We start from the raw sequence: 19509 nt of genomic DNA, 5'->3' as shown, positions 1-19509 counted from the left end.
TTTTTTGCTAGAAGTTTAATACACACCTTCTTATATACTCTCTTCTTCTTAACACTCTTTTGGGTCACATTTTGTTTAGTGCAAGGTTTTTTATCCCTCTATTTTACATCCTTATAATCTCCAAGTTCTCTGAACATGAGGGGAGTAAGTAATGTCTACTCACATTTACTTTTCATTCATTTTTCTGAGGAGAGAATGTATAATAAAGTTGGAACATAAGTAGACATTCCCTAAGCCTCATGCTTAGAGAGTCTTTTCCCATAATTTTTAATGGAAGGGATGTTCTCTTGTTGTTGGAGCAAAAAATGGAAGAGTAACGATCATATTAGGATTAGAGAGGAAGAGTATTTCTAGAATTCCGTCCAATAGCAGGAGTTTTGATTAATGATTGTTGGTTCGTGGATGAATCTAGAGTCTAGACTACCATGTCTCATCTCTGGTTAGTAGACTAGAAAAAAGATTGCTTTTTTTTTTTATATACACTACTGTGAATACATTTTTTTTTTTTTTTTCTTTTTGCTAGAAGATTAATACACACTTTCTTATATACTCTTTTTTTTTCGCTAAAAGTACCAAATTGTATTAAAGAAGAAGAATGAAAAATAAAAACATACATCAAGGAAACTGAAGAGCAAAAACCTCCCACCTTTGGCACTGCCATCAGCAGGGGCGCTCAACAGCTAATTAAGAAAATCAGTACTGAGGTATAGAATTAGCATCCCTCACTACTTCCTCTTGAATATGATATGGAAGTCTTGGATTACTTTCTGAGATGCCTGTTTTTGCTGCTGACTTTGCAAAGTAATCCGCCACAATATTAGCTTCTCTAAAACAATGAGTTACCTCCCATTGGATGGACTGAAGGTAATGACAAGTTGAGGACCATTCTTGCATGACAAACCAAGGGATGTTTTTTTCCTGAATTGCTGCCACTACCGCCTCTGAGTCTGTCTCAATCCACAGAGCCTTAATTTCTCTAATTTTTGCCTCCAAATACCCTCCACAAGCCCTTTGAATTCTGCTATGTAATTTGATTGAATTCCTAGAAAGACTTTAAAAGATTCAACTATTATTCCATTATGGTCACGTACGATTCCTGCTGCTCCAGCCCGCCCTAGATTACCCAATGAGCAGCCATCTACATTCAACTTATACCATCCATACCTTAGGATGCACCAATAAACTTCAAGGGCCAAAAAATTTCTCCTTGGAAGGCTCTGCAGCCCCGGATTTCTGCAATACACTAGGTCATTGACACATCGAACAACTCCTACCAAATTCAGATTACTTTCCTTCATTTCTATGAGAACCCTATGAAAAATATACCCAGGAAGAGTTGCACCATTGCCATGCCTTCTCTCATTCCTCTCCCTCCATCAGCGACAATAGCAAAACCCACCACCCAAGGATCCTTCAGAGCTAGAGTGCGAGCCTTCCTCTTCCACCACATTACCAGATCAAGAATGGCACTCTGACCTTTCCATACCACCCCAATGCACTAAACAAACCTTTTCCATATTTCTATAGAACAGTTTCATGCAAGAAATAGATGATTGGACGATTCCCCAACAATTCCACATAGGCTGCACTTTGAGACCATTGGGACTCCCTTAGCACACACTCTATCATCAGTTGGGAGTTTCGCATATACCAGCCTCCATCCAAATGTGGCTTGCCTAGGCTGTCTTCTTGATACTCTTTGGCACTCTCTCTCTCTCTCTCTCTCTCTCTCTCTCTCTCTCTCTCTCTCTCTCTCTCTCTCTCTCTCCCGGACCATGTGGGTTCCTTGTATATTTATCATGAGGCAATCCCTTCCATGCGACTATTTGTTTGGTGTTGGAGCTAGATGCCAATATACATAAGCCGTATGTAAATCCTCTATCCAGAAATTTATTATAAATGTTCAATGATCACATTTTTTTATTCTAATATACCAAGATCATTTTTTTTTTTTTTTTTCTGCTAAAGATCTGAATATTATTAAAAGCAAAATGAGAGTACAAAGAAAATAAAAAGGGCAAGCCCGAGACCCCTAGAGCCACTTGAGACCTCCACCTTCGGCATGGCCATCAGCAGAGGAGGCAAGCTTAACCCTAGAAGAAGCGGTACCTGTGCCTGCCCAACACATCATCCTCTAAGTCGACATTAATATGATTCGGTAAAGGCACCGCATAAGCAGAGACACCTGACTTGGATGCCTTCTTCGCCAGATAGTCTGCAGTAGTGTTCACTTCTCTATAGCAATGGGTGATCTTCCATGGAGTAGATTCTAAAAAAGGAAGGGTGCAAATCCACTTTTGAAGGATAAACCAAGGAATTTGATTTTTTTATATCGCAGTCACCATAGTTGTTGAATCCGACTCGATCCAGAGACCTCTGACATTCATATTTTGAGCGAGCATGATTCCTTCCAGGACCGCTTCAAATTCTGCTTCATAGGTCTTCTTGATACCCAGGAAGGTACTGAAGGAGTTACAAATGCGCCCCTCACTATCTCTGGCGATGCCTCCTGCCCCTGCTCTACCTGGGTTACCTAGAGAGCTGCCATTCACATTTATTTTGATCCAATTTATCGGAGGTTTACACCAATGTACTTCAAGAGGAGGCGTATCCTTTTGGTTTTCTACAGATAGACCCAATTTCCTGCAGCAAATTAAATCAGGAGTTGATTTAATCTCACCCTTGGAGCGGCCTACACAGAGACAAATTTTCTGTCGAATATATTCATAGGAGTAGTTCACATTCCAAGCTGTGCACTCATATCATCTTCTGTTACGTTCCCACCAAATATGGCAGCTATAATAGTAAATCCCATCAACCAAGGAGACTTCAAATTTATAGATCTCGCTTTCCTCTTCCACCACATCATCAAACATGTCACTGAGTTGTGTGATCTGCCCAGCGGACACCAAAGCAATTTGTAAAATTCTCCCAAATGGCCATCGCATATTGGCAGTGTAGAAAAATATGGTTGGTGCTTTCTTCCGCCTGGTTGCAGAGAGAACATCGAGACACCATTTGGACTCCTTTCTTTCTTGTAATCTCATTTGTGGGGAGCCTCTCATAGGCAAGACGCCATCCCAGAGTAGAGTATTTGGGAGGGAGACCTTTATGCCAAATCAAGGAATTCCAGTTCACTTTTGGTGATTTTCTTCTTATACTTTCCCATGCAGAAGCGGTAGAGAAAGATCCCAGCGGAGTCAGTTGCCAAATGCATACATCCTCTACTTGATACGTGGGGATTTTAACCTCTTTAATTGCTTTAAAAATAGACCGTAGAAGGTCTGAGTTCACATCTAGAAGGGTCCATTTTCCATTTCGAATAAAATCACCTACTTTGGCATCAGAGTCCAGGAGAGAGATATCCGCATCTTGAAACTCGTCCATGATCGCCTTGGGTCCCCACCACTTATCTTTCCAGAATCTTGCTAGGCCCCCATTACCAATGATCCACCTTTCATTCAGATCCACAAACTTTCACACCTTTCAGATGCCCAAGGCGATAGAGGAGTGCCTGCAGCCCATATTAAAAGCTCCATTTTTCTTGACAAATCTTGCCCTGAGAAAAGAATTGGCGGCATGCTTCCCATGCTTGAAGCGCCACACCATCTTACTGAGCATAGCCATATTTGTATCTCTAAGTCTTCTAATCCCCAAGCCCCCCTCCTCCTTTGGCTTGCAAACAAAGTCCCATCTGACCATGATCGCCTTAGAAGAATCCACCTCGCCAGTCCAAATAAAGTTTCTCATCCATCTCTCTATTGTTTCAAGGAGAGATGATGGCCACCAATAAATAGCAAAGCTATGATTTGGAATGGCAGAGACAACCGATCGAACCAATTCTACCCTTCCTACCATTGATAGAAGCTTTCCTTTCCAACCAGCTAAACGGCCTTTAACTCTGTCCATCACAGGCATTAGTGCCTCCTTCTTTACCCTTCCCTTAAAAATTTCCACACCAAGATAGCGAGTAGGGAAGCTACAAATAGAAATTTCCAGGGTCTCAGAGATTGTTTGTCTACGATCAGAAGCAACTTTACCCAAAAAAAGCTTGCTCTTCTCAAGATTGATACATTACCCAGAGAATTCTTGGTAATTCTTTAGAAAGTCTTTCAGATTGCGAATATACCTCCGATTAGCATTCGAGAAGATGAAAATGTCGTCTGCAAAAAGAATATGCCCTGGAGTAGGAGTTCCTCTGGGGCCCTGGATTGACTGTATCATCTTGCTCTGGACCAGTCTCGATAAGCCTCTTAACAAAACTTCTTCTGCTATGATGAAGAGCATGGGGGAAATAAGGTCTCCCTGTCTCAGACCTCTCTCCACTCCAAAAAAACCTTGTGGACCTCCGTTAACCAAGACATATATTTTTGTAGATGACAAGATTTGATAGAGACGTTTAATCCATATCTCAGAAAAGCCAAAGCGCCGCATTACTTGGAATAGGAAGCTCCAAGAGATGGTGTCATATGCTTTACTGATGTCTATTTTCAAACCCAGGCCACCCCATCTTGTAGAAGAAAACATCAAGTTTGCTAGTTCTGAAGCAACAGAGATATTGTCATGGATCATCTTACCCTTTTGAAAAGCCCCCTGTTCTTCTGAAATAAGTCTAGGAAGGAGAGGTTCAAGACGAAGGGCCATCACTTTTGAGATTATTTTGCAGAAAAAATTGCCCATACACAGCGGGCGGAATTTATCAAGGGTCTCCGCTCCTTCCATCTTGGGAATCAGAACTAAAAAATTATTATTGACTCCAGGGGGCATACAATTTTTCCTAAAGAAAAATCTCACAGTATTGCAAACCTCTCTATCCACTATGCTCCAGCATCTCCTAAAGAAAGCACCAGAAAAACCATCAGGGCCAGGCGAACTGTCTAGATCCAACTCCCACACTGCTGTTCTAATTTTTGTATCACCTAGAAGCGAATCGAGCCGAAAATTATCAATCTCCTGGAGAGTTTTCAGAATACTTTCCAAGAGATCTAAATGGTCTACCGTTGGAATAGACCTGTGGAAGTTTTCATAAAAGTCAACAATATATTCCCCCAATTGAGGCTGCTCTTCCACATAGGATCCGTTAATCTTCTTTAAAGCTCTGATTGTATTTCTATTTCTTCTCATTTTTGCAGATAAATGGAAGAATTTTGAATTTCTATCTCCATATTTCATCCACCTAATTCTCTCCTTCTCAGCCCATAGCTTCTCATGATTTTCTAGAACCTTGGCTAGACCTGTTTTAGCATCTGCCTCCAGTGCAAACAGCTGGTCGTTCATCCCATTGCCATCAATTTGATCCTGCACCTGAACTAATTGTTGTTTCACCTCCTCCAGAGCTTGTTCAAAGTTTGGGAATGCAGATTTCGCCCAACATCTAAGGACTCCTTTGAGGTGCTTTAGCTTCAGCATAAGAGCAAGGATCGGCGAGTCTGAGACCCATTCCACCCACGATTCTGCCACAGCTTGCTCAAAGTCACCATGATCCATCCAAAACTAGTGGAATCGGAAGGGGCAATTATGAGGACGCTGGCTGGTATTGGAGATCAGCACTAAAGGAGTGTGGTCAAATGCTATCCGCGGAAGGACTAGCTAAGAGCAATCTTGAAAGCAAGTGATCCATTCTTCATTATAGAAGCTTCTATCCAAAACAGCACATACATTCCCCCTGCGTCGATTATTGGACCAGGTAAATTTTTTGCCTGTTGAAGGTATCTGAGACATAGAACATGCATCTACTATGGCCTCATACTCTGCAGCTGAGCCCAAACTGAAGCTTCTAGGACCACGCTTTTCATGAGAGTACAGGGTCACATTAAAGTCTCCTATAATCGCCCAAGGGGTGGGGGACTGAGGGGAATCATGCATTAAGTCCAACCATAGCGTTCTTCTATACACTTTGAAGTAGCTCGCATGAATAAATGAAACATGAATCTGTTGTAGGCCCCAATTCATGGCTATCGTCACGTGTTGCTCAGACTCAGAGATTGCCACAGGAGTATTTAAATTTCTCCTCCACAAAATCCATACATTTGAGATGGAACTAAAAAAATCTATATAAATCTAAAGTGCGGTCTTCCATCGGCATCCCTAGCAAGGATGTCTACTATATGAGACGGAAACACCACATTTTCAGCTGTAATCCCATACTTTACCGCATCTCTAGCCAGGTAGTTAGCAATCGCATTTCCTTCTCTATAATTATGAGAAATTTTCCATCTAATATCATTCAGATAAGTCTGAAGAGACAACCATCTTTGCAAAGCAAACCACGACACTTTCTTTTGTTGAAGCAAGTTACCACCGCACTCGAGTCCGATTCCACCCACAGCATATTTATTCTCATATCTTTGGCTCTCATCAACCCTTCCATCAAACCCTCTATTTCTGCTTCAATGGCACCAACCACCCTTAGAAATATTTTATATGAGCTTAGTACCCTTCCCCGCTAATCTCTAAATATTCCTCCTGCACCAGCCTGCCCTGGATTCCCCAAAGAGCTTCCATCAAAATTGAGTGTAATCCAGTTGACAAATGGCTTACACCAAAAAACCTCCAACGTTTCCCTATGAGATCCATCCTGAATAGGAACACCAAGGCGTCTGCAGCATAAAACGTCATTTTTTGTTTTCACTTCTCCCTTTGTTGAAGGCTCATTTCTTCTAATGTCTTCCACAACCATGATAGAAACATATTTTGCCAATCTATCTTTGCTATCATATTTCCTGCCATTTCTTTCCCTCCATAAATGGTCCAGAACTATTCCAAAACTCATTGACCACGCCTCCTTACAACAAACTATTTTAAGCTTTCTTTTCCACCATTGAGCAAGCTCAAGGAGATATGATTGGTTTCCCCTATTCAAGTTAAAGCACTCACAAACGTAGCATCAAATTTCTCTAGAGAAAGAGCAAGAGATAAATAGGTGATCCAAGGATTCCTCCTCCACTTTACATAGCTCGCATCTGGACACCAATGGAACTGCTCTCTTTTTAACCATATCATCCATTGGGATCTTTCCATGAAGAACTCTCCACGCCAGGGATGAAACCCGAGGCAGCTGCTTTTTACACCAAATTAAGGAAGCCCAAGGCACTATTTGGTTCTTCTTTCGCATGTCCTCCCAGGCAGATTTGGAGCTGAATTTCCCATCAATAGTTAAGCTCCATAGACACCTATCGACGCATTCAAAATCTGGAATATTAATAGTTGATATAGAATCAAAAATACCTCTCATGAAATTGGAATTCACCTCAGGTAAACACCATTTGAAATCGTGAATGAAACGATGCACCTTCCCTTCCAGGTCCAACTGATCCGCACCATCCCCACCTTCTTCTAGAGCCGACTCACCCACCCAAATGTCCTTCCAGAAATTTATTGATCTTCCATCCCCAATAATCCATCTTTCTTTTGAAGAAATAAAATTCCGCACTCGTCTTATACCAGGCCATATGGACGATCTACCATACCCTTTCTTAGGTCTCCCTATTTTATCAAGAAATCTGGCCCTTAGGAACCTACTAGCTGTGGAGTCTTCATGCTTTATTCGCCATGCAGTTTTACATAGCAGGGCTTTGTTAACATCTCTTAATCTCCTCAACCCAAGGCCTCCTTCCTCCTTAGGTTTGCAACACTGATCCCAGTTGACCACAGTTCTTTTCGTCAAGTCTATCTCCCCCAACCAAACAAAGTTGCGCATCCACTTTTCTAGAGTCTTAATCATAGACGCAGGCCACTAATAGATAGCAAAACTATGCAACGGCATGCTCATGATCATTGATCTCACCAACTCCACCCTACCAGCCAAGGACAACAGTTTACCCTTCTATCCTGATAACCGATCTTTCACTCTATCCATGATTGGCATCACTGACTCCTTTTTAACTCTTCCTTTGAAAATTTCCACCCCCAAGTACCTTGTAGGGAGCATACAAAGGGGAATCCCTAACTCCTCCACTATAGCATGCTTTCTCTGAGAAGATATATACCCCAAAAAAATTTTACTCTTCTCTAGACTGATTTTCTGCCCAGAAAACTCCTAATACTTACTAAGGAAGCTCTCATTTGCAAAGATGAATATATCATCTGCAAAAAGACTATGAGCAGGAGTGATCATCCCACGAGGGCCTTTGAGCAGTTGAATCATCTTCTCACCCACAAGCAAATGAAGACCTCTACATAACACCTCCTCTATAAGGATGAACAACAATGGGGATAGGGGATCCCCTTGTCTCAACCCTCTCTCTACTCCAAAGTACCTAATCAGGCCACCGTTAAGGAGAACTGACACTTTTGCAGAGACCAACAACTGATGAACCCAGGATATCCAGTTCTCAGAAAATCCAAACTTCCTCAGCATTTGGAACATAAAATCCCAAGAGATTGTGTCATAAGCTTTCTGGATGTCAATCTTCAACCCCATTCCACCCCCTCTGGAAGTAGAAAACAGCAAATTTGATAGCTTTGACGCCAAGGCAATATTAGAGTGAATGATTTTGCCTTTTTGAAAGCCCCCTGCTCTTCAGATATCATACGAGGAAGCATCCCTGAAAGTCTTATCACCATAATTTTTGAGATAATTTTAAAAAAAAAAATTTCCCAAACATAATGGTCTAAATTTATCTAGAGAGCAAGCCCCTTCTATCTTAGGAATTAACACAAAAAAATTACCGTTAATCCCATAAGGAATAATTCCCCTACTGAAAAAACCTCTAACAGCATTATAGACATCACCATAAATAATTTCTGAGTATACTCTATAAAACATACATGGGAAGCCATCCGGACCTGGAGAACCCTCAGGATTAAGCTCCCAGATTGCCCCTTTGATTTCATCATTGGAAGGCATCCTATCCAACCTCCATCTATCCACATCTTCCAAGACTTGAGGGATGCAATCCAACATGTCCAGATGATCCACAATATGGAAAATCTTTAAAAAATTCTCATAATAATTTCTGATATAAATCTCCAATTGAGGCTTCTCAGAAATTACCTGACCAGCACCATCCTTCAAGCTTGTGATTGTATTTTTCATTCTCCTAATTTTTGCTGATATATGAAAAAATTTGGAACTTCTATCACCCTGTAATCTCCATCTGGATCGAGCCTTCTCAGCCCAAAGCCTCTCGTACCCCTCCATTGCCTTCAGATGTCTCGATTTTGCATCAACTTCCTTGATCATCCATGCCTTTCTCCTCAATCTCCATCTGGATCTCTTCAAGCCCCTTAAGCGCTTCCTACACTTCCAAATTAACATTAGGAAAGGCACCTCTTGCCCACTCTCTTATATCTCCCTTGAGCCTTTTAATTTTATGACTAAAAATATATATGGCAGATCCACTAATCCAGACGTCCCAAGATCCTTTCACAATAGCCAAAAAATTCTCGTGCTCTGTAGAAAATCTCTGAAATCAAAACGGGCAATTCAGAGGATTTACAAGAGCCTCAGACATCACCAATAGTGGGGAGTGATCAGATGCACCACAGTGCAGCATTCTCTGATGGCAATCCTTAAAAACAGTTAACCAATCATCTGAGCAAAAGCTCCTATCCAGCACTGCAACTACATTCCCCCTGCACCGGTTATTAGTCCAAGTAAACTTACCCCCTGAGAAGGAATTTGGATAAGGGAGCACCCATCAACCATTGCTCCAAACTCAGCTGCAGACCCCAGGTTAAAGGATCCTGGACCTTGTTTTTCATGAGCCTGAAGAGTCGCGTTGAAGTCGCCAAGGACCAACCAAGGAGTGCCTTGGCCCGGAGCGAACATAGCTAGGTTAGTCCATAGATCCCTTCTCGTAGCCCTGAAACAGTTTGCATGCACCACTGACAAAGCAAAAGGCCTCTGCTGCCACTAACACCTTAACGATACATGCTGATCAGAAAAGGAAATTACATCTGGCTTTCTCAAGCCTCTTCTCCATAAAACCCACAGGTTCGGGACCTTATCAGTCCTCTCATTATGAATAAAATCCGTATCAAAGCCAATACTATTGAGGAATTTCTTCATAAATTTTTGAATCTCCACCATAGGCTCTGCTAAACATATAAGATCCGGAGCCTCCTTCCTAACGAAATTACCTAGATCCAAGCCACTAGCCTTCTTCTTGATGCCTCTAATATTCCAAAACAACACTATCATGATCACTTTTTTTGGAGCACCATCCGATCAAACTTACGAAAAGTCTGCTTATGGGAAGCCATGTTCTTCCCTTTCTGTTTCCTTCTTTCCTCCATGCTGCCCTCCATCTCCAGAGCTTGATTGTCCACTGCCTCCACATCAAAATGATGAACAACCATCGCTCCATATGAGTATTCCTGCTGCATAACAACTTCTGAGCGAGTCACCCTATGAACTAAACTCCTTCCACCCCATCTACCGCCACCGCTACCTCTAGAAGCATATGTGTTAGACCCTCTCCAGCCGACTTCAGTCCAAGGCTGAGCATCTTCCTGATCATGAAAAGACTCCTAAATGTCCTCATTGTGGACTTCTTTAGGGACCGACCCTGGTCCGAGATCCGATCCATCATCTGCTCCAACAGTGGATCCACTATCTTGAGCCAAATCAGGCTCATTCGAGCCGTTATTCGCCTCAATATTCTCCTTATTGGTTTCCAAATTAGGACTCTTCTCAAAAGGAATGAAAATTTCAAACTCTCCCTACGTTTGGGCTCCTTCCATATACGATGGAATATTCTCCCTTGAATGAGAGTGAGATAAGGAAGAATCTCCCCTAACTTGGGAAGGAGATTTTCCCAAATTGGAAGGTAAATTTTCTGGAATTTCACCACCACGATCGGCCTCTGTCCGCTCAGAACCACCACTCTCCGCCATGGCCACCGCCACTAAATCTTCTTTCTCTCTAGTACGATAAGAGGGAATTTTCCTCTCCCTACACTCAGCAAAGGCGTGACCCACCTTTTTGCAGAAGCTGCATTTGTACAGGTCATCTTCATATATTATTATCTATTTGAACCAAAATATCTCATCTGAACCAGGTTGTTTTCTTTCTACATGAAGTTCCTCCACCCTTCTTGCCCCTATCACCACCTCCACTTGGACTCATGCAAAGTTTCCCATTGCAGCCGACCTTATACGTTTATCCAAAGCCACTGGCCTCCCTGCCCCCTTGGCCATCAAAAGAAGTATCTTCTCGTGCCAGTATTCTAGAGAGAGGTCTGGAAATCTGATCCAAACAAGCTTGGTAGGTTTGTGCACTGCATTGACATCGAAATCTGGTTTCCATCATTGAAAACGAATGAATTGACCATGAACTTTTATCAGATTCCTTCTCCAGATGTTAGCCATATCACCTTCCAACTCAAACTGAAAGAGGATAAATCCCTTCCCCATTGGAGACAAGGCTACTCTTCCCTTCAAATGCCATCCTTCAGCAGCGACCTTTCGAATGTCATCTATTGATAGAAATCTGAAATTGGTCCTACCTATCAAGGCAAATTTGAACCTAACCAACCTCTCCTCATATGCCTCCTGAGGAATGACAATCTTCGTTCTCGACCCAACAATGTTTGGTTCTGGAAGCAAATCTACATCGGGAAGAGCACTTCCAACCACCGACGAAAAAGTTCTCCTTGAAACATCATGGCCACCCTGATGCTGCTCCCTTCCACCTCCATCTTCTCCCACTGCCTTATCCGAACTCTTCTCTACAGACCCCTCACCTTTAGGACCTTGGTCCGACACCTCCTTCTGTTGAGGCATCCAAAGTCAGTTAGACGGAATTGTCGTCCACGATCTGGCGGGCGGCCGCCCCTAGGATCATGATTAGATTCAAGGTTTCCTATAGCCAAACTCGTCTCAGTCTCCATTCCCTTCGATGGTCAAAATATCACCAAAATATCACCCCCAGATCAACCATCATTCAAACCTTCGTGGAGTGGTCCAGGTTGCAACAACCATTCTGAGCGATGGGTCTTGCTCTGGACCCATAGCTATGATTAAGAAGGATATTAAAGGGAGTGGTCCAGGTTGCAACAACCATGCTAAGGGTCTTGCTCTGGACCCATAGCCATGATTAAGAAGGATATTAAAGGGAGTGGTCCAGGTTGCAACAACCATGCTAAGCGATATAGTAACTGTGGATGCTCTGCTATAAACCAGCACACAGGGTATGAGTTTACCTGCACTGGACAAAATGGTAATCTCTACAACACACAGTGATGGGGGGGGTATCATACGTAGACTTGCCGTTAAAAATTTTTGAAATCTACCAAGATATAATATTATATAAATCTCATATAAAATAATTCAATTACCTGTCATAAATATGTCATAAACACTAAAAGGAAAATGCCATAGTAGGTTGTGCTAAGTCAATATGAGGGGGAAGAGAAGGATAGATTGAGTAATTCTTGGTTGAGGTATTCTTCCTTGAGGTATTGAATTTAAAGATCAACAAGGAGCACATCCAAATGAGGAGATGGAAAAGGTAAGCACAAGCAAAGTTCTGAATCAATCTTCTTATACTATATTTTAGTAGTTCCTAAGTTGATCCCATAGACCACTAACAAACACATCTATCCAAGGTGAGGATCAGATGGAAAAAATAGTCTTGATGAATCTTTTGATACTGCTGCCTAGTTTCTTGTCATTAGTTTCAATATCCATGGCTGTTCCACCACTAGCCTTGCCGGGTTGCCAGGAGAAATGTGGAAATATGAACATACCCTACCCATTTGGCATCGGAGAAGGTTGCTTCAAGAGCCTTGGTTATCAAATCTTATGCAAGCCCCAGGATGACACCTTCAAACCATATAGAGAAAGGAAGAATTTGCGAGGAAATCAAGATGATGATGAGGTTCTTGAGATATCATTACTGGAAGCCCAAATCAAAGTCAAGAATAGAAATTATGCTTCTCAATGCTTCAATTCTACAGGAGAAGAATCAGATTCGAAAAACTACACAAGCGATGACGCTTGGATCGGTTCGCCGTTCACATTCTCATCCAGTCGCAATAAGATCATAGCTATCGGGTGCGACACCTTAGCCTTCATAAGTGATGTTTTGGGCATCATCTTTACGAGTGGGTGCCTTGCTGCGTGTGATAGATTGAACATGATTACTGCAGCAGATGGGTCTTGCTCTGGACTTGGTTGTTGCCAGGGCCCAATCCCTTTGGGACTCAAAAGTTTTCTTGTGACACTTGATTCTTTTAATAACCACACTAGGGTTTGTCAGTACAACCCCTGCAGCTTTGCTTTCTTGGCTGAGCAAGACTGGTTCATCTTTAATTCCTCATCAGATCTTTCGTCTTCTACATTGAATAGAACTTATATTCCGGTGGTGTTGGACTGGGCAATTGGGGATCCGACTAGTGAACACCCCACATGTGAACAAGCACGTAATGATACAAAATCTTATGCTTGTGGTCCAAATAGCTATTGCTCTGATTCAATCAATGGTCCCGGCTATGGCTATCGGTGTAATTGCAGCGATGGTTTTGAGGGCAATCCTTATCTCCTTCAAGTTGGATGCCAAGATACTTTTCTTTTCTTTTCTTAATTTCATATTGGAAAGTGGTTTTCTGTCCGAGAGCACAACATACATCAGTACTTTCTCTCTCATCCCAAAGCAAGGGAAATGATGTCTTTTCATGAAGGGAGAGAGAGAGAGTCATAGGAAAGCTTGCATAGGCCACGCTCTCGGGGCAGAATTTTTTTTTCCCTTATTTTTATTTGAGAAAAAGTTGGGTATGTCATCGATATGCTGTAAGCTAGCACCAAATGTGATCTCTCTTTCTTTCCCTTCTCTAAATGACCACGTATCCCTTCTATATAATAGTCTTGGTACGTATTGTCCATTAATTTATTGTAAAATAACGGTCTATCTTTCTTGACTATTGTGATGCGGTGGTGGATATGATAATGAAGACATAAATGAATGTGAAAATGGATACAATAATTTATGCGATAAGAGTGGTAAATGCAAAAATACGATTGGGAGTTATAGCTGCTATTGCCCACAAGGCTACCATGGCGATGGTTGGACAAATGGGACTCGTTGTACTCAGGACAAACAAAATTCGTTGATCAAAATTATTGCAGGTATTTTTCTTCTAAATAATAAAATTGATATTTTCTTGTTTGGTTGTTTAGATAGAAATCTTGCAAACCTAAACCTTTCAGCTAACACGGCCCATGTAATTAATATTGGACTTCAATATAAATTCGTCGTAAGTCTAGCCTTTGGTACACTTGACACAAAGTATCTATTGAAACAACCCACTCCCTATTACTACTCATTGGTTCCAGCTCCTTTCCAACAAGTTAGGTGTTCAACCAGTCAACTAGGCATCCAATGATTGGGAAAACTTTGACACATTGCCCAATATATGGGTAGACGCCCCTAGGTCCTCTTAGGCATTGGATGTCTCATTGGACGTCCCAATTGTTGGAGAGAATCTTTTTCCCTAGTCTTGTACACGTTTAGCTACAAATCTCAATGATAGAGATTTTCGAGATGGGAAAAAAAAAATTTATTGTCCAAAAATCTGTTTTATGCAGGTGCTGGTGTAGGTACCATACTTGTATTCATCTGTATTTATTTATCATACTTGGGAATCCAAAGGAGAAGAATGATCAAACGTAGAGAAAAATTCTTTCAACAAAATGGAGGTTTGTTATTACAGCAACAAATTGCTTCGCGTAGGGGTGTCACCGATATTTCCGGGATCTTTACCATAGAACAGCTTAAGAAGGCAACCAACAACTTTGATGACAGTCGGATACTTGGCCAAGGAGGGTTCGGTACGGTTTATAAAGGAATCTTATCAAATGGTAAAGTAGTGGCAATCAAGAAATCCAAAATAATGGATAAAGGCCAAATTATACAGTTTATCAATGAGGTTGATATCCTTTCTCAAATCAACCATAGAAATGTGGTGAAGCTCTTGGGTTGTTGTCTAGAAACAGAGGTTCCATTGTTGGTTTACGAGTTCATCTCTAATGGAACCCTCTCCCAACATATTCACAATGAGCACCAGTCGTTGTCTATTTCATGGGGAAATCGTTTAAGAATTGCTGCTGAAACAGCCGGAGCACTTGGGTATTTACATTCTTCTCATTCGATACCCATTCTTCATAGGGATGTCAAGTCTACCAATATACTTCTAGATGATAATTACATAGCTAAAGTATCTGATTTTGGAGCTTCAAGGCTGGCCCCTTTAAATCAAACTCAAGCTACAACATTAGTTCAAGGGACCTTAGGTTATTTGGACCCAGAATGCTTTTATACAGGTCAGCTAATTGATAAGAGTGATGTTTATACCTTTGGTGTTGTCCTTGTTGAGCTTTTGACAAGGCAAAAGGCAATTCTATCCGAAGGGATTGAGGATTGTAAAAGCCTTGCAATGCATTTTGTTTCTTCAATGAAAGATAACAATCTCTTTCAGATTCTTGACTACCAAGTAGTGAATGAGGGAGATAGAGAACAACTGGTGGCAGTTGCTGAACTTGCAAGAAGATGCTTGAAGGTTAAAGGAGAAGATAGGCCAACAAAGAAAGAAGTTGCAATGGAGCTTGATTCACTAATAAAGTTGTATGAGAACCCATGGATACAACACAAATACGAGGAAACTGAAAGCCTTCTTGGTGGAGCATCAACAAGTTCTACTATCAATGGGACTGATCAAGAATCTTTCGGATATTCTATCATGCAGGCATTAGAGATTACTCGTTGATTATTCAACACTAGAAGTTGATCTTTGCAATTATGACATAGTTTTCCTTTTGTAACTATTGTTTGTATTCTAGACCTACATCTTTCTAAGACATTGTATAACTTTATAAGAGATTTATTACCTCTTATCATGTCTATGGCCTAAACAATTAGTCATTATGTAGTTGCTTATTTTGGGATGGCCCTCCCCCGGAACCGTCCATGACATGGTGACCATACTTCACCTGTTATATATTTTTTTTTAGTCTCAATTAGTCACACTGCTTTCCTTACCCTCAGAATAATAATAATAATAATAATAATAATAATAATAATAATAATAATAATAATAATAATAAATAAATAAATAAATAATAAAATTTGGCCTCTCCTGATACCTGGTCTTTTGCTCTCCCCTTGGGCTTGCACCTCAAAGTGAGACAGTGCAACCAGGCCACCAAAGGTCTCCATGTCAAGTGGGAACCCGTCATGTGGATCTACGTTAGAAGACTCCCCTTATATATATAAATAAATAAATAACGTCGTTGTCATTTTAATGAGTTTTGAGATCACACCAGGGCTTGAGTTTTTTTTTTTTTCCCAACAGTTTTGGATCTACCTATTATCCTTTTACATGTTTGTTTTAGTTAAACCAAACATTTTTTTTTTTTTTTGGGGGGGGCTGTGTGAGGGGTGGGGTGGTTAAAGGATCATGTATATTAATAAAAGAAAGAAGAAAAAGAACAGCAGCTAGGAAAATACAGAAACAACACACAAAGTTAACTAGCTCAATCCACACCTTTGGCATAGCCACTAGCGAACACAAGGAGAAAAGAAAACTACAGAAAACTAGAACATCCGAAAATGAGGTCTGCCAATAGCTGAGAATCAAGAAGTCTCAAAGTCCTGAGAATCAAGAAGTCTCAAATCACCCTCCCTAGCCTCCAAATCTTGAGAACTTTCTCCTTCAGCACTCATTCTCTCTCCTCCTATTCTTTCTCGACGAAATGACTATCTTGCCCTTTCTGAAAGGCAAAAATTCAACCCATGTTGATGTTTCTACTATCGTTCTCATTGGCCCCAACATTAGTGCAGGGACCACATTGCCTTTTAGGAATCCTCACCCATAAATAAAGTAAGGGAGAAAGAAAGTTATCCGTTTGTATTCTCCACACCAAGACATATGTGCTATGAAAAAGATGCCCTTGCCCCTGCCACTGCCTCCACATTCCTGCTCTCTTGCCCTTAATGTAATAGAAAAAATATTTTTTTCTTTGGATGTGTGTGGGTTGGGATTGTCACCCTATGTGTGGCTCAAAATACTCACTTTAGAAGACCCAAACCCAACAAATATTCAAAGATACCTCGATGCAGGACCCATCTTAGCAAGTTGGCAAAGGAAATGAACAGAAGACATCTAAGTGATCAATGTACCTTTTTTTTTTTTTTTATAACGGATAAATTTATTAAAAATCAAGAAGAAACAAAAAAAAACAAACAAACAACCAAATCACAAAGCGAGCAGGGCCCCAACCTTCGGCATTGCCATCAGCAGGGACCCACGCCACGCACGAAGGCTGTGTTTGGTAGCCAAGAGAACAGAAAAGAAAAGAAAAAAGAATTTATACTTTTTTATTGGTTTAAGAATTTCTCTTTGTGCTTGGCATGTCCTGATCCATGAAAAAATTCAGTTTTTGAATTTCAAAATTCCCCTTAGGAATTGTGAAGTTTTCTTTTGCTCCCAAAAAGAAAAAAAAAAAATTCCAAAAACACAAGAAAACATGAGAAAATATAAAAACTTTTGTTTTCTTTTATTTTCTTCTCTTCTAATGGTAGCCAAACATACAAACTTTTTTTTTTTTTTTTATTGTTTTCTCACCATTTCATTTCATTTCTTTTCTTTTCTTTTTCTTTCTTTTCTAGAATCTTTTTTTCTTTTCTTCTCTTGGCTACGGAACATAGCCTAAGGTAGGGATGTCAATCGGCCAGGCCGGGCCGACCTTGCATCGGGTAGCTTGGGTTTTGGGGGCATGGTACAGTTTGTAATCGGGCCGATCAGTGTTGGGTTTTAATCGGGCTACCTTAAACGTGCCTTAAACGGGCTATGGGCCTATTTAATTCTAAACGGGCTCCAAAACGGGCCTACCCTAAAATCATTTTTAAGCGGATTAAACTATTGGTTATACAATTTAAGCATTTTTCTTGGAATTTAAGAAGATAAGATTCTTAGAAAAGGTATTTATAATTTAAGCATTATTCATATTTTGTAGTATTAGTGGTAGAATAGGTATTTACAATTTAAGCATTTTTCTAAAGGAGGTTGCGTTGGTCGGGTTAAGTGAATCGGTTCTAACGGGCTACTTAAGTGAGTCGGGCCAGTTGGGCACCCGACGGGCTACTACTCTACACCATAAACGCCCATTTAATAAATGGGCTGGGCTTAAGCCCGACACGTTTATTAAACAGGCCGGTTCAGGTTGGGCCTTAAACGAGTCGGACTAGGTCGAGCCTACCAGTGCGGGCTCAGGATTGTAGGAATCAATGTACTCTTTTTCTCTAGAAATTCATTTGTACTAAAAAAAATCTGAAGAAAAATATAAATGGATCTCAAATAAACACAACTACAGAAAATAGACTGAGAGACACAGAAAACCTAACCCACCTTTGGCATTGCCATTAGCAGGAAAAGACCCTTATCCGCCAGCCTAACAAAAAGAGAAATAATTTTAACTATAGAAATCGATATCTTGAATGTTATACAGCATCCATTTTCATATCCATAGAAACCAATCTTGGCCGCTCAATGATTGACGCTAAATGTGACTATGTGCAGTAATACTTATCCCGTATTTTGTTTGGATTGGAGAGGAATGTGGCCCAACTGGATACTTATCCCGCATCTCCCTTTAATCGTGTGGAGAGAACTTATCCGGTATCCAACAGAGAAAAATGGCCCAAGGGATAGCGGAATGTGGCTATGTGGAGTAGTACTTGTCCTGTCAAGATAAGTGCTCGTTTTTTACCAAAAGGCCAAAAAAAAAAAAAAAAAAAAAAAAGGATTCATTAGAGTCTACCAAGCATCTATGGCCGACTTTTCTTGGCAAAAACACGAGAACTAGAAAAGATAATAGTGATGCCAGTTGCATCAACTTCAGAAAGAAAAACAATCAAAGGATTCATTACAGTCGACAAAGCATCCATCGCTGATTTTTATTGACAAAAACACGATTGAGACCTTGAAAAGATAATAATGATGCCAATTTCATTAACTTTAGTGCCAGACTTTTGTGCTCCAAAGCAGCACACCTTTGAAAATTAAACCTTTGACCCACCACAAAAGAAGCCGACCCAAATTTGATAATTACTTAGAATATCGGAAGAGATTATATTTGTCAAGAAGTGAAAATGAGTTTGGATACAACCCTTATTGCACATCTTGACTAATGGTATGTTTCTTTGTGAATTCTTATACGAAGCCTTTGTATATGGGTCTCCCGCTATTCCTTTATCATTTCGTCCATAGTGCAAAGGCTATTAGATCATTGAAGACCAACTAGGCACTGGGGGTCACATATAGACCCCACAAGGGGCCAGAAGGAGAGTCCACTTGGGCCACACTTAATGTGATAATATAATTACTACTACTATTTTATCTAGAAGATGAGGGGGTTAGGAAGTTGGTACCAGTGACCTTCCCTAGATTTAGGCTAGAGCCCAACTTCCTACCTACCTGCTCATCCCCTACTATATGTATTATTGCTACCAAGTGAATAAATACCTGTCATAAAAACTCAGCCCAAGAAATGCCACAGGTTAAAACTTGT

The 19509-nt window shown here is 40.8% G+C and overlaps 2 protein-coding genes across 3 annotated transcripts; one reads left to right on the top strand and one right to left on the bottom strand.

Moving 5' to 3' along the window:
* Positions 1 to 8038: 8038 nt before the first annotated feature.
* On the bottom strand, positions 8039 to 9142 carry LOC122069478. Its single transcript, XM_042633499.1, has 2 exons — positions 8671 to 9142; positions 8039 to 8514 (listed from the first exon to the last, which is right to left on the bottom strand). Exons 1-2 carry the CDS (start codon positions 9140 to 9142, stop codon positions 8039 to 8041), a joined length of 948 nt encoding a protein of 315 aa, XP_042489433.1.
* A 3160-nt stretch (positions 9143 to 12302) lies between these two features.
* On the top strand, positions 12303 to 15894 carry LOC122069469 (putative wall-associated receptor kinase-like 16). Of its 2 annotated transcripts, XM_042633480.1 has the most exons (3): positions 12303 to 13505; positions 13897 to 14070; positions 14530 to 15894. In XM_042633480.1, exons 1-3 carry the CDS (start codon positions 12563 to 12565, stop codon positions 15705 to 15707), a joined length of 2295 nt encoding a protein of 764 aa, XP_042489414.1. In that variant the 5' UTR covers positions 12303 to 12562; the 3' UTR covers positions 15708 to 15894. The 2 variants fall into 2 exon arrangements, with proteins under 2 accessions (XP_042489414.1, XP_042489415.1); XM_042633481.1 differs by lacking the exon at positions 13897 to 14070 and having other exon boundaries at positions 12304 to 13505.
* Positions 15895 to 19509: the final 3615 nt, after the last annotated feature.

This window comes from Macadamia integrifolia, unplaced genomic scaffold (assembly GCF_013358625.1).
Source record: "Macadamia integrifolia cultivar HAES 741 unplaced genomic scaffold, SCU_Mint_v3 scaffold624, whole genome shotgun sequence".
NCBI lineage: Eukaryota > Viridiplantae > Streptophyta > Magnoliopsida > Proteales > Proteaceae > Macadamia > Macadamia integrifolia.
This window is presented reverse-complemented; position numbering and strand designations above follow the sequence as displayed.

What these genes read in the sequence shown, in the direction of transcription:
- LOC122069469 (XM_042633480.1), top strand. Translation starts at nt 12,563, where the DNA reads ATGGAAAAAATAGTCTTGATGAATCTTTTGATACTGCTGCCTAGTTTC. An exon ending in CCTTCAAGTTGGATGCCAAG is followed by an intron (nt 13,506 to 13,896) that starts ATACTTTTCTTT and finishes ATGATAATGAAG; the next exon opens with ACATAAATGAATGTGAAAAT. An exon ending in GTTGATCAAAATTATTGCAG is followed by an intron (nt 14,071 to 14,529) that starts GTATTTTTCTTC and finishes TGTTTTATGCAG; the next exon opens with GTGCTGGTGTAGGTACCATA.
- LOC122069478 (XM_042633499.1), bottom strand. Translation starts at nt 9,142, where the DNA reads ATGGAGGGGTACGAGAGGCTTTGGGCTGAGAAGGCTCGATCCAGATGG. An exon ending in TATTCCTTATGGGATTAACG is followed by an intron (nt 8,515 to 8,670) that starts GTAATTTTTTTG and finishes TCTGAAGAGCAG; the next exon opens with GGGGCTTTCAAAAAGGCAAA.